Source organism: Syngnathus scovelli, chromosome 8, assembly GCF_024217435.2.
Source record: "Syngnathus scovelli strain Florida chromosome 8, RoL_Ssco_1.2, whole genome shotgun sequence".
Lineage (NCBI taxonomy): Eukaryota > Metazoa > Chordata > Actinopteri > Syngnathiformes > Syngnathidae > Syngnathus > Syngnathus scovelli.
Window position 1 is genome coordinate 11613236 of NC_090854.1, and position 14279 is coordinate 11627514.

The 14279-nt window shown below is 41.8% G+C and overlaps 4 protein-coding genes across 7 annotated transcripts in view; 1 reads left to right on the plus strand and 3 right to left on the minus strand.

Annotated features, from left to right (window-relative positions):
- uggt2 (UDP-glucose glycoprotein glucosyltransferase 2) overlaps positions 1 to 10244 on the plus strand; it is a 41612-nt gene extending 31368 nt beyond the window's left edge. The window contains exons 40-42 of one of the 3 annotated variants that reach the window (XR_007483342.2): positions 257 to 440; positions 7746 to 9120; positions 9303 to 10244. The gene's annotated coding sequence lies outside the window, so the exon portion shown is untranslated. Of the gene's footprint in view, positions 1 to 256; positions 441 to 507; positions 1138 to 7745 lie in introns of those variants that run through there. The other 2 variants (XR_007483341.2, XR_007483340.2) reach the window with 2 other exon arrangements.
- On the minus strand, positions 94 to 7729 carry LOC125973969 (claudin-10-like). Its single transcript, XM_049728709.2, has 5 exons — positions 7345 to 7729; positions 1187 to 1348; positions 752 to 833; positions 542 to 649; positions 94 to 462 (listed from the first exon to the last, which is right to left on the minus strand). Exons 1-5 carry the CDS (start codon positions 7574 to 7576, stop codon positions 234 to 236), a joined length of 813 nt encoding a protein of 270 aa, XP_049584666.1. The 5' UTR covers positions 7577 to 7729; the 3' UTR covers positions 94 to 233.
- On the minus strand, positions 7924 to 9520 carry cldn10l2 (claudin 10-like 2). Its single transcript, XM_049728710.1, has 5 exons — positions 9289 to 9520; positions 9054 to 9215; positions 8895 to 8982; positions 8646 to 8753; positions 7924 to 8555 (listed from the first exon to the last, which is right to left on the minus strand). Exons 1-5 carry the CDS (start codon positions 9518 to 9520, stop codon positions 8360 to 8362), a joined length of 786 nt encoding a protein of 261 aa, XP_049584667.1. The 3' UTR covers positions 7924 to 8359.
- Positions 9775 to 14138, minus strand: LOC125973972 (claudin-10-like). 2 transcript variants are annotated; one of them, XM_049728713.2, is made up of 5 exons: positions 13804 to 14138; positions 11548 to 11709; positions 11118 to 11199; positions 10937 to 11038; positions 9775 to 10796 (listed from the first exon to the last, which is right to left on the minus strand). In XM_049728713.2, exons 1-5 carry the CDS (start codon positions 14015 to 14017, stop codon positions 10646 to 10648), a joined length of 711 nt encoding a protein of 236 aa, XP_049584670.1. In that variant the 5' UTR covers positions 14018 to 14138; the 3' UTR covers positions 9775 to 10645. The 2 variants fall into 2 exon arrangements, with proteins under 2 accessions (XP_049584670.1, XP_049584671.1); XM_049728714.2 differs by lacking the exon at positions 13804 to 14138 and adding an exon at positions 12044 to 12431.
- Between the last annotated feature and the right edge of the window lie 141 nt (positions 14139 to 14279).

Here is a 14279-nt window from a genome sequence, read left to right on the forward strand (position 1 = left end):
GTCCCAAAAATAAATTCAATGTTCATTTAGGGCAATTTTAGAATAGTGGCTCAGCTGGTTTACTCCAGAAAAAAATCTACTGTTGTATCAAAATGAGTTGCAGAAGTGTTCCAATATATTTGCTTTATAAATCCACTTCATATACCACCATTGCATTCCCCTTTTCACTTAACCTCTCTCAAATTTGATGGTTTAGTTGGTTGAAAATAATTGTTGTCCTCTTAAAAATGAACTCAGACGTATGCATTTGTTGCAGTTGTTCTGGTAGTGCCGGTCACTGCAGAAAGGCTGCTGCCGTTACTACTACTGCTTCTACTACTACGAGTATCACTACTACTAGTACCACTACTAGCTGGACGACTCTGTGCTTTCCTGCTCCCACTCACATTTGAGAGAGCCATCTGCTTTATCGGCGGAACCATGTAGGGATCTGGGAACAGGTAGGCGGGGTCTGCATCATAACTGAAATTAAAATGAATGCATTATTAATTTATATGTTGCTGTTAGCACAAGGAAGGTGCAGTTAGTATTTGTCGGCTACCTTGATTGGCATCCTTCCCTCCCTGCAAAGATACTGTAAAGAAGACCTCCAACCACCAGTAAAGTTGAGCCACCCCAGCCGATGAACACGCCAACACCAATTTCAAACCTAAATGGAAGAGGAGATAAAACATAATCATTTATAAAGGGTTTACATCATAAACAAACAAACAAACCAAAAACAAATATTAATCCTCAGAAATGTCCTTACTTTTGTTCTTTATAATTATCATCTTGGAATTCTGATCTTATTTTATTGCCGTAATAGGAGAAAGCAGTCATTGAACACAACCCTGAAACAAAAACATCGTAAAATATACACAAACCAGCCACAATATTAGACACAGCTGCAAAAATATAATCATATCCAATACCAGAGATGTATCACAAAACTATTAAAATGTTTAAGCTTTATTTTTATACTGTTTCATTCACAAGATACCTCAATGTGTACTTACACAAGACAAAATTTAAAGGCATTTACAAACCAAAGAATGCAAGAAATGTAAAACTTTGTTGTTGTTGGTTGAGTTTGTGACCATGTACTAAAACTTCACTGCATAAAGTGAATAAATATAAAAACCCAAGTCCCATGAAGCTGCGCATGCATGTCTTTAGATTCTAGCTGTCCCTATTTAAGTCTTACCAGCAAAGAGGTAATTCATCCCCCCAGCAAAAGTCACTCTCGCCTTGGCTAACTCGGAGCCGCCGATCTTAGTGCACTTCATTCCCACCATAACCAGGACTGAGCCGAAGAACGCCATGATGATGGCGGTGATGATGAGGGCGCGACACATGTGAATGTCCCCTGTGAAGAGTTTCCACACACCAAACAAATGGAATTAGTGGTGAGTTTACAGAAGAGGCAGAGAAGTACAGTGCCGCACCATATCCACCAGATAGCAGTAGCCCTAAACCTACCTCTAGCCTTCACCACTGAGTGCCAAAAGTCCCAATGATCGTGAGCAGCAGGGGGGGGGCCCATTTCAACCCCTTACACTGAGTGCCAAGCAGGGAAGAAATGGGTACCATTGTTATAGTCACTGGTATGACTCGGCAGGGGTTTGAACCCACAACCTCCCAATCTCAGGGCGGACACTCTCCTCTTAGGCCACTGAGCTGGTAAACACTTGTATCGTAGTATAACACTTATAGTCGTTTTCTTTCTTATTTATTTTATTTTTTTTTTACCTCGTGTAGTGTACCAAAATATCCCATAATTATCTGCCTAAATACTTGTGACTAATTTAAAACTATTCTACTTGTTATTACCTACAAAATAACATATTCTAACCGGAGATTGCATTGACCTAATTTTCACATGGTCCTTGTTTACATTTTGCATTTGACACTGACAGCTGTCAAGTGCCACGTTAGGGCTCTTCTTGTGTAAGTTTTATTAGTTATGGGTTTTCTTTTGTAAGTTTAACTTTGGGTACTTTGAAAGTGTCATCTTAAATTGTACTTTGCTAGGTGTTCGTGTACACAGCGTGTTGTGATGACATCTTCTGTGGAGTCTTCAGATCTAGTCGCTTGTGAGCTGCTCCATAAAACCATACATGTTCCATACACTGGGAGCAAGGCTTCCATAGGGTAGTGGTTAGTGCTCTGGGCTTTCACCCCAGCGACCCGGGTTCGAATCTCAGTGGGACCAAAAATATTTTATCATAAAAAATTTGCAACACAGTTGCTAGTGTAACCATATAACGATACACTTCCTTCGAGCTAGGGTTAGGTTTAAAGTTAGGGTTAGAGCTAGAGTTAGGGTCAGAGCTAGGGTTAGAGCTAGGTCAGAGCTAGGGTTTGGGTTAGAGCTAGGGTTAGGGCTAGAGTTAGAGCTAGGGTTACGGCTAGGGTTAGAGCTAGGGTTAGGGTCAGAGCTAGGGTTAGGGTTAGAGGTAAGGTTTGGGTTAGTGCTAGGGTTAGAGCTAGGGTTAGGTTTAGAGCTAGGGTTAGAGTTAGGGTTAGGGCTAGGATTAGAGCTAGGATTAGGGTTTAATGTTAGGGTTAGAGCTAAGGTTAGGGTTAGAGCTAGGGTTAGGGTCAGGGTTAGAGCTAAGGTTAGGGTTAGAGCTAGGGTTAGAGCTCGGGTTAGGGTTAGAGTTAGGGTTAGAGCTAGGGCTACGGTTAGGGTTAGAGCTAAGGTTAGGGTTAGAGCTAGGGTTGGGGTTAGGGTTAGGGTAGGGTTAGAGCTAGGGTTAGGGTTAGAGCTAGGGTTTGGGTTAGAGCTAGGGTTAGAGTTAGTGCTAGGATTAGATCTAGGGTTAGGCTTTAATGATAGGGTTAGAGCTAGGGTTAGGGTTAGAGCTAGGGTTAGAGCTAGGTTTAGGGTTAGAGCTAGGGTTAGAGCTTGGGTTAGGGTTAGAGCTAGGGTTAGGGTTAGAGCTAAGGTTAGGGTTAGAGCTAGGGTTAGGGCTCGGGTTAGAGTTAGGGTTAGGGTTAGAGCTAGGGCTACGGTTAGGGTTAGAGCTAGGGTTAGAGCTAGGGTTGGGGTTAGGGTTAGAGCTAGGGTTAGGGTTAGAGCTAGGGTTAGGGTTAGAGCTAGGGTTGGGGTTAGGGTTAGAGCTAGGGTTGGGGTTAGGGTTAGAGCTAGGGTTAGAGATAGGGTTAGAGCTAGGGTTAGGGCTAGGGTTAGTGTTAGAGCTAGGGTTAGGGTTAAAGCTAGGGTTAGAGCTAGGGCTAAGGTTAGAGCACGGGCTAGGGTTAGGGTTAGAGCTAGAGTTAGGCTTAGAGCTAGGGTTAGAGCTAGAACTAGGGTTAGGGTTAGAGCGAGTGTTAGGGTTAGGGTTAGAGCTAGTGTTAGGGTTAGAGCTAGGGTTAGGCTTAGAACTAGGGTTAGGGCTAGTACTAGGGTTAGGGTTAGAGCGAGTGTTATGGTTAGGGTTAGAGCTAGTGTTAGGCTTAGAGCTAGGGTTAGGCTTAGAACTAGGGTTAGGGCTAGTACTAGGGTTAGGGTTAGAGCGAGTGTTATGGTTAGGGTTAGAGCTAGTGTTAGGGTTAGAGTTAGGGTTAGAGCTAGTGTTAGGGTTAGAGTTAGGGTTAGAACTAGGGTTAGAGCTAGGGTTAGGGTTAGAGCTAGGGTTAGGGCTAGGGTTAGAGCTAGGGTTAAGGCTAGGGTTAGAGCTAGGGTTAGGGTCAGAGCTAGGGTTAGGGTTAGAGCTAGGGTTTGGGTTAGAGCTAGGGATAGAGCTAGGGCTAGGGTTAGAGTTAGGATTAGATCTAGGGTTAGGCTTTAATGATAGGGTTAGAGCTAGGGTTAGGGTTAGAGCTAGGGTTAGAGCTAGGATTAGGGTTAGAGCTAGGGTTAGGGTTAGAGCTAGGGTTAGCGCTAGGTTAGGGTTAGAGCTAGAGTTAGGGTTAGAGCTAGGGTTAGGGTTAGAGCTAAATTTGGGGTTAGGGTTAGAGCTAGGGTTAGGGTTAGACCTAGGGTTAGGGTTGGAGCTAGGGTTAGGGCTAGGGTTAGGGTTTAATGCTAGGGTTAGAGCTAGGGTTAGAGCTAGGGATAGGGTTAGAGCTAGGGTTAGCGCTAGGGTTAGGGTTAGAGCTAGTGTTAGGGTAACCCAAGCTCTAACCCTAGCTCCAACCCTAACCCTAGGTTTAACCCTAACCCTAGGTCTAACCCTAACCCCAACCCTAGCTCTAACCCTAACCCTAGCTCTAACCCTAACCATAAACTTAGGTGTAACCCTAACCCTAGCTCTAACCCTAGCTCTAAGCCTAAACCTAACCCTAACCGTAGCTCTAACCCTAACCCAAGCTCTATCCCTAACACTAACCTTAGCTCCAACCCTAAGTCTAACCCTAGCTCTAACTCTAACCCTATCTTTAACCCTAACCCTAGCTCTAACCCTAACCCTAGCTCTAACCCCAACCCTAGTTCTAACCCTAACCCTAGCTCTAACCCTAACCCTAGCTCTAAGCCTAACCCTAACCATAGCTCTAACCCTAACCCAAGCTCTATCCCTAACACTAACCTTAGCTCCAACCCTAAGTCTAACCCTAGCTCTAACTCTAACCCTATCTTTAACCCTAACCCTAGCTCTAACCCTAACCCTAGCTCTAACCCTAACCCCAACCCTAGTTCTAACCCTAACCCTAGCTCTAACCCTAACCCTAGCTCTAACCCTACCCTAACCCTAACCCCAACCCTAGCTCTAACCCTAACCCTAGCTCTAACCGTAACCATAGCCCTAGCTCTAACCCTAACTCTAACCCTAACTCTAATCCTAGCTCTAACCCTAACCTTAGCTCTAACCCTAACCCTAGCTCTAACCCTAGCCCTAACCCTAACCCAAGCTCTAACCCTAGCTTTAACCCTAAACCTAACCCTAACTCTAACCCTAGCTCTAATCCTAACCCTAGCTCTAACCCTAACTCTAGCATTAAACCTTAACCCTAGCTCTAATCCTAGCCCTAACCCTAACCCTAACCCTAGCTCTAACCCTAGCTCTAACCCTAACCCTAGCTCTAACCCTAGCTCTAACCCTAGCCCTAACCCTAGCTCTAACCCTAACCCTAGCTCTAACCCTAGCTCTAACCCTAACCCTAGCTCTAAGCCTAACCCTAACCATAGCTCTAACCCTAACCCAAGCTCTATCCCTAACACTAACCTTAGCTCCAACCCTAAGTCTAACCCTAGCTCTAACTCTAACCCTATCTTTAACCCTAACCCTAGCTCTAACCCTAACCCTAGCTCTAACCCTAACCCCAACCCTAGTTCTAACCCTAGCTCTAACCCTAACCCTAGCTCTAACCCTACCCTAACCCTAGCTCTAACCCTAACCCTAGCTCTAACCCTAACCATAGCCCTAGCTCTAACCCTAACTCTAACCCTAACTCTAATCCTAGCTCTAACCCTAACCTTAGCTCTAACCCTAGCTCTAACCCTAGCCCTAACCCTAACCCAAGCTCTAACCCTAGCTTTAACCCTAAACCTAACCCTAACTCTAACCCTAGCTCTAATCCTAACCCTAGCTCTAACCCTAACTCTAGCATTAAACCTTAACCCTAGCTCTAATCCTAGCCCTAACCCTAACCCTAGCTCTAACCCTAGCTCTAACCCTAACCCTAGCTCTAACCCTAGCCCTAACCCTAGCTCTAACCCTAACCCTAGCTCTAACCCTAGCTCTAACCCTAACCCTAGCTCTAACCCTAGCTCTAACCCAAACCCTAGCTCTAACCCTAACCCTATCTCTTACCCTAACCCCAGCTCTAAACCTAGCCCTAACCCTAGCTCTAACCCTAACCCTAGCTCTAACCCTAACCCTAGCTCTAACCCTAGTTCTAACCCTAACTCTAACACTAGCTCTAACCCTAACTCTAACCCTAACACTAGCCCTAACCCTAGCTCTAACCCTAACCCTAGCTCTAACCTTAACCCAAGCTCTAACCCTAACTCTAACCCTAGCTCTAACCCTAACACTAGCTCTAACCCTAACTTTAAACCTAACCCTACCTCTAAGGAAGTGTATAGTTATATGGTTACATGAGTAACTGTGTTGCAAATTTTCTATGATAAAATTATTTTGGTCCCACTGAGATTCGAACCCGGGTCGCTGGGGTGAAAGCCCAGAGCACTAATCACTACCCTATGGAAGCCTTACTCTCAGTGCATGGAACATGTATGGTTTTATGGAGCAGCTCACAAGCGACTAGATCAGTGAAGAATCTACAGCAGATGTCATCACAACACGTTGTGTACACGAACACCTAGCAAAGTACAATTTAAAATGACACTTTCGAAGTACCCAAAGTTAAACTTACAAAAATAAAACCCATAACAAATAAAACTTACACAAGAAGAGCCCTAACGTGGCACTTGACAGCTGTCAGTGTCAAATGCAAAATGTAAACAAGGACCATGTGAAAGTTAGGTCAATGCAATCTCCGGTTAGAATATGTTATTTTGTAGGTATTAACAAGTAGAATAGTTTTAAATTAGTCACAATTATTTAGGCAGATAATTATGGGATATTTTGGTACACTACACGAGGTAAAAAATAAATAAATAAATAAATAAGAAAGTGTAGCGAACGATTTGGTGAACGATTGTTTTGAACAAATATTTTGAGTGAACCGATTCTAAAGATTCAGTTCACTTGAGAACTGGAATGCACATCACTAGTACAAAACAGTGGAAGCAATTGTAGACTGCTGGTCGAAGTATCCGACTGGTTAGTGACTTGAGCTCTTGCTGGGTAAGAACTTGATTCGATCCCAGGTGTGAGAAATTACCTTGATGTTCCTTTGTTGTGCAATTAACCCTTTATTTATTTATTCTTTTTTTTAAACCTTGTGGAGTGTGCCTATTGAAGGTGTACCTACACATATTGTCATATAAAGCAGTTAACCAAATGTCTGATTTTTATGTTTTAATTGGCGAATATAAAAACAAGGAATAAGACGCCAGACAAGTTTTAACATAAATGTTTATTAAAAATAATAATATTAAAAGCAAATTTCAAACCAGGAATCTAATGTGAAATTGCAGTAGATATATTGGATAACAATATTTAGGCGTATATAGGTATGCACGTTATTTAAAAACGACTATAAGTGTTATACTACGATACAAGTGTTTACCAGCTCAGTGGCCTAAGAGGAGAGTGTCCGCCCTGAGATTGGGAGGTTGTGGGTTCAAACCCCTGCCGAGTCATACCAGTGACTATAACAATGGTACCCATTTCTTCCCTGCTTGGCACTCAGTGTAAGGGGTTGAAATGGGGCCCCCCCCTGCTGCTCACGATCATTGGGACTTTTGGCACTCAGTGTAAGCCTTACCTAATGCAAGTGTGGCATACTTACAGTTGAGCGCAAGCAAGGACGGGATGCCCTTGCAGTCCGACACGCCGGTGGAATCAGAAACACAATCCTTCCACAAGTTGGAGAAATAGTTAGAGGTGGTCAAGACAATGCTGCCCACCTCAGACCAGGTCCAGATCTCTGTGGGCATGGTGGAGCACACCAGGATCCATCCTGAAACGCACGTCACAAAGCAGCCGATCTCCATGTACATCACCACTGTCCTGTAACCCATCTTTGCTTTGAAATGAACAATTAGAGGAAGACTTGTTGGTCGGAGTGCGGTGTGTCAGTGTGTGCTCTCGTAATGATGATGATGTCGAGTCTGTTTGTGTGTGCTTCACCTCTTGTCATGCCTCTCCTGTGTTTAATGAGGGTCACTGTGATGTGTTTGTTGTTCGTAGGAAATCAGCATGGCTTACCAGCATGGGTCCAATTTGGGGTGTTGATTTCTTGTCAGTCCTGTCAGAAAACGAGCTGATAAAAAAAAATCATTGAGGTAAAACGATCTGTTTAATTGCATAAAGAGTTTGTTGACAATTTTTAAATATTCTTTTTTATCACTTCTATGTATGGCCAGTGAAGGGTAAACAAGAATAATTGTTTTTATTACAGTGTTAGATCATTTCACCAACAGCATAAAATAATTAATAACATAACTAAAAATAATTAAAAATAGTAATACTTTTTTATATCACTTTTATGTATGGCCGGTGAAGGGCAAACAAGAATAATTGTTTTTTACAATGTTAGATCATTTCACCAACAGCATAAAATAATCAATAATAACATAACTAAAAATAATTAAAAAGAAAAATAACAACAACTTAATTGCAACAATGAACTTCAATCAAGAAATTTTTATATATTATGTACTTTTTATATATTTATATATATTTCATAATCTCTTTAAAGATATTTATTTCTCCCAACATGAACAATTTTCCCCGCATAATATGACTTGTTGTCTTTCAATGTGACCTGAAAAATTCATACACAATAAATCCATTTACAGACATTACACAAAGGCATCCCTTTCAGAAAACCTCTCTGGTATTGTTGCAGAGAGTTTGGCTATTTTGGAGCCGCTGGATCTCCTCGAGCCGTAGTAAGTTCCATAGAGCCTGTTGGGTCTGGAATAGCCGGTGTACATGCTTCTTCCTCGCGTGCGAGGGTCCATGTATGTGCCCCCACCGTAGGTATAGACCACTTGACTGTACAGGGAACAAACATTCATCAAGAAATGTGATCGTTCTGATTACAGACTTTTTTTAAACAAGTGAAAAAAAGTCACTTTGGCCTACCTTTTAGATAGGAGTACTCTTAACACAGTGGCTGCATAAAAGAGAGCTCCTAAAAGGATCAAAAAACTTCCGACCAATCCGAGAAATATGGGCGGGCCTAAGTCGTACCTATCAGTTCGGAAAGAGACATAACGGAAACCAATTATTTGGTGATTTTTGGAGGATTTGTCCACAGTACCTAAAAAAAATGAATTAATTTAATACATGTTTTTCATTGGACATTTCTAACACAAAAGATAAAAATTGTACCGTAAGAGTCCAGGTGCTAAGTTGACAGCAAAGGTGTTCCTAGCAACTCTGTTGATGTATAAGCAGTAGGCCGCAATATCGGACACTCCTGCGTGCAGAGCAACACGTGTGGGCACAACATTGGTAGGAACACAAGTGAGACACGTATGTTTTACTCACCACCCGCAAAGTGAAAGACCGCACCGGCGAAAAGCATCTTGTCCTTACTCAGCTCGTCTCCGCCAAGGTAGGTGCACTCCATACCCAGGAAGCACAAGATGGCGGCGAAGAAGCCCAAAGTCAGGCCGCACATCAGCAAGCCTCGCACCCCCTGGACGTACGCTTAAGGATACCAGAAAAACAAAAAACAAATGAAAACTTATTTGCTTAATAGTACCAATGAGCACAGTCTTACGTGTGACACTCCAGAGCACAGGGAAGTCTCTACAGTTGGTGACGGCCGTGGAGTCGGTGAAGCAGTCCTTCCACAAGTTGGACCAGTACCAGGCTACCTTGATGATGAACGAGCCGCCTTGGCCGCCGATCTGGCTGATCCTCCAGAAGTCCATAGCCACGGTACACAGCACAAAGAGCCAGCCCAGCGTGGAAATCAGGAAGCCGAACACTTGGATCAGACGTTTACGCATTTTCAAAAGTCCACACAGATGAGTTGAAGAGCTTTTTTTGGTTGCTGATTTGTGAAGTGTGTGTAAAGTGGGAGCATGTGTGTGTGTTTGTGCGGTGTGTCATCAGTGTTGATAAGGGCGTCTTACTGATGGAAGGCTATTTACTGTAAATATTCCAGAGTGTGCCATGATGCCGTCTCACTTCGACATGTACATGCTATGCTGACAGAATGACACAAAGAAGAAGCAAAAAAGCACAACACCACAATACACAATACGCTCAACTTTCAACATTTATTCACAAAGTGCTTTTGTTATATCAAAATGCCATAGTACAAAACATTAATGGTCACACGCACAGTATGTAGTCAGTTTAAAGCAAAATGTCAGATAAATAGAAATTATATTTCCCTTAGAATTAGAGTGTGAATAAATTCGCTTCAAAACATTGGTTGAACATTATCACGTCAGAGCTGTTAGCTATCGTGTAAACGTGCCCTCTAGTGGCCCTGACTGGTAAAGCAACAGACATCAGCGCAACATATTTTTATTTATTCACCATAAGACTCAGCATTATTTCAGTGTTTTCTGGTGGTTAGTGTTTTTATGTTCTTAATTTATTGTTTTGACTGCCTTAATGTCTAATTTTACTGTTTTTTTTTAATCTGGAGAAAGAAAATATTTAGTTTGTTGTTTGAGTGAAGATAAAAGTCAATTTTGTTTAGTTTGAAGTAAAAAAAATATATACATACATGCTAATTCTGCTGCACAGGCTACAAAAACGTACCAAAAACACCTAAAAAATAAAATGAACAATCACAAATGTTGGAATTATCCGAATGAGATTTTTGTTAAAAAAAACACTTTTTAGTATTTTGGGGGGGAAATGTAACATTCGGGGATAATTGTGGAAAAAAAAAACTTGATTAACTGTAATTTCCCCACTAAATAATTTTTTGCTGTAGTGTTTGAAAACTGCAAAGAACTTCGACACACCTATTTTTCATTGGATCGCAATGACCTTTCATTATGACTGTAGTAATAAATTCACCTAGTGCTCAACAAAAACCTTTCCTCCGGTGCAATGTTATCTTTTCTTCCACACTATCTTACCCACCACGCGGCGTCTCTTAATATTCACATCATTTACACGTATACGTTCTTATCGAAGTTAGGAGCCCTGGAGGAGCTGCTGTATTCAGGAGGTGGCCTCTGGCTCACAGACGGCCCTCTTCCTCTTTGGTAGGAGGAGATATGCGACTGTGAGGCAGCGCCTTTGTAGACATAATTTGTTTGGCTGCGGGTGCACAAACACACATAACGCTGATTTACCATCCACAAGCCATCTTATGCGATCCAGTACAGGAAATTATGCATTGTATTAGTTTCTGCAGGTGTACCTATTAAAATTTCCTTAGGTAACTTGTTCATACTGACCTTTTCTTACAGTCTGCCACCGAGAAGCATAGCACACATCCGCCAAGAATACAGAGCACGGAACCTGCCCAGCCAATGAAGAGTGCTGCTCCCAGTTCATACCTAAAATGGATTAAAAAGTAGCTTTTAAACCAGGTGACCCGTTCGAAATTATTTCAACACTATAAAAAATATTTCTTACTTTTGTGCAACATACAATGGGTTGAAAAATTCCGATGTTATGCGATGTGCATAGAGGGAACAACCGGAGAGTGAGCACAGACCTGAGGAAGAACGTGGTGGACAGTCACGAAATTAAGTCAAACTCTTCAGAATCACAATTTCATCTCCCACATTTTTTTTTTTTTTACAGAAAGAAACATACATGCTTTTGTTATTAAATCAATTAATGAATAAATGAAAATTTTGGTAAACACAAAAAATGTAAAAATAAAAAATAAAATAATAATAAAAATAATAATAAAAAATAATAAAACAAAAACATATAATAATAGTAATGTAATGCATTGCATTTACATAGCACTTATAACAAAATAAATAAAAATGGCTTGCATGTTTCAAGATGGCCTCTTACTGTTACGAGAGGAGGGTATGATGGCGACCTTTCTTACCGCTGAGGATAAAGCTGACACCGGCGAAGCAGGCGATCCTCGCTTTGCTCTTGTCACTTCCTCCAATTTTGGTACACTTCATTCCCACCAGGGCGAAGACGGTACCAAAAAAGCCCAGACACACCGCTGCAATCATCAGCCCTCTGCAAGCTTGGATGTAACCTGCGCAAACATAAACAATCAGCCACAGATCAGCAACTTCCCGACCTTTTGACAAATACGCACATTAAGTATGCAGCGGAATTAGTCACAAGATTTTATTCAGAGGCAAATATTAGCTCAGAACTAGTCAGCCGTGGTCGAAAGTGCCTAAGGCCCCGTTTCAATCTCCTTGATAGGCTCAAAGGATCAGTCAACTGGGGCTAAACATTGACACATTTTACAGTAAATGGTGTTGATCGCAGTGCTGATGGAAATCTGGATCTTCCGTTTGCGCTTTTCAAAGTGAGGAAATTGGGAAATAAGAAAACTCAGAGAGGGCAAAAGCGCGCCTGACCATCCAGCGCCAGCATGGAGGGAAAATCTTTGCAGTTGGACACCCCGGTGGAATCGGTGACGCATGTCTTCCACAAGTTGGCCCAGTAAGTTGCCGTGGTGATGACCGTCCCATCCAGCGAGGACACCTTCCAGTAGTCTGTCGGCAGGGTGGACGACACGAGAACCCATCCCGAGGTGGCCAGCGCAAAGGCCAGAATCTCCTGATACATGCTGCTCCGAATGACTCTGCGCCGACTCCGTCGATTGCGATTGATTAATGGTTCCCAGGCGCTTGGAAAAGTTGCCAGGATGTGCAACGCTAAGTTGGTTAATATGTCATAGATTTTTCTATTTTGCCACAGGGAATTTGGACCTGAACTTCAACATGAGGCTTTGTCATGTGGTCCTCCGAGCCATTCCCAACGTTTCACGCATATGGACGATGTAGTTTAGGATTAAAAGAAGAGGCTTTGGATGTTCAGACTGACTAATAAGTAACCACTGAGAATCTTGTGTTGCAAATTAGACTGTTTACGTAATTTTTAGAACCGTTACAAATTAGTCAAGCTTTAGTAAAGATTTGTACTCAGAACCTCTCAACGGCAAGGGCGACATGCTAATCACCTAGCTGCTTTTATACGATTATTCCTTTTGAGTTGATATTACTAAAACTTGAATATTTTCTGTCTTACATTATACAGTATAATCTGGAGTGGATTTGTCAAGCTCAAACCCAAACATATGGTGGAAGGACGCATGAATGTGTCACCAGCTTCCTTTTGCTGATGTTTAAATACACAACTGTTCTCACAACAGTGCTTGAATAATTCATTGACAGCATGTCCTCTAACGCTTAACAAGCTTTTGTGCAAACAAAGATTTACATTCAATAGTGGGTAGGCAGACTCATCATCATCATCCATTCAACTAAAGATCGGTGTGATAAAAATCACACTTAAATTCTAGTGAACAAAATGTATTCTGATGAGATCTCACTCAACTCCGGTAAAGAATGATGCAAAAAGAATATTTTTCAATACATTTTACATACACTTTAATTGTGTTAAGAACTTATCTGCAGTTTATCCACCACATAATTATGTTTCAATTATAGTCCTAAAAATAAATAATTACTTCTTCCTATTAGTGGACAAAACTACAATAAATTCAGTTGGTATTTTCTCACTATAAATTCTGATTTCTGTAAACCACAGATTGAAAAATAATCATTGGAATACGTTGAGTGCTTTTAGACTAATCTAAATCCAGAAAAGACAAAAGAACAGAGAACAAGTAAGATTAACAGTAACTAAATAATAATATATGGGGGGAAAAATACAAGCAAAAGAAAAAAACAGGCAGAGTAAAATAATTGTATTTAAATATTGGCTTGTTATTGACAGTGGTAAATAGTGTGAATGGCGAAGGGCACTTGCATACCGTTTTATCAATAAACAAGTATTATATATTTGGACTTTTCAAAGATAATATTCAGTTTTGATTAAGCGCTCTTTAATGTTCATCATTGTGGTTGCAATTTGCAGTGCTATAGAACTTCATCATTTCTCTCATGTAAGCTACAAAATGTCTCAGATTGTGTAGCAAATTTTGTGACAGCTGAGTGGATGCTAGTGGCCATCGAACACAAGGGACATTTCATACAGTTGCATCACATGCACTACAAAACTGATGTTTCACCATGAAATGAGGCAAAAGTGCATTGAGAACCTCTATTATTGTACAAAGAGTTTGAAAGCAGCAGTAGAATGAGGCACTCACCGTCCAGGTTCAAGATGGTATGGTGTGGCCTACAATGGAGAGCTCCGAGAGCATTCCCGGCGCAGTTGTTCCACAGGCCCTGCAGCACCCATGTAGCTGTGATGACTGAGGACGCCCGGCTGGTGACCTTCCATTCATTGGACACCGTGGCGCCAATGGTGGCCCCAAGTCCACCGAGGCCACTGATGAAAGCCAGGATCTGCAAGCCGGACATTTGCTGGCTTTTACAAATGAATGTGATCTTTTTTACAGGAAGAAATACACGCAATTGCCCCGGACACGTAAATTACACTTTGGACATGTGTTTTCACTGAGATGATTTACAGGACATCAGTCATGGTCAAGGATGGACACAAATGCCTCAAAGTCAAACAGTAATCAGTCTGAGGCAGAAGTTGGTTAGTTATTTTTCCACAATGCCAAAGCACCTCCTTTGTGTGCCCCTGTTTCGGTCTACAAGGAATACCAGGCATCAT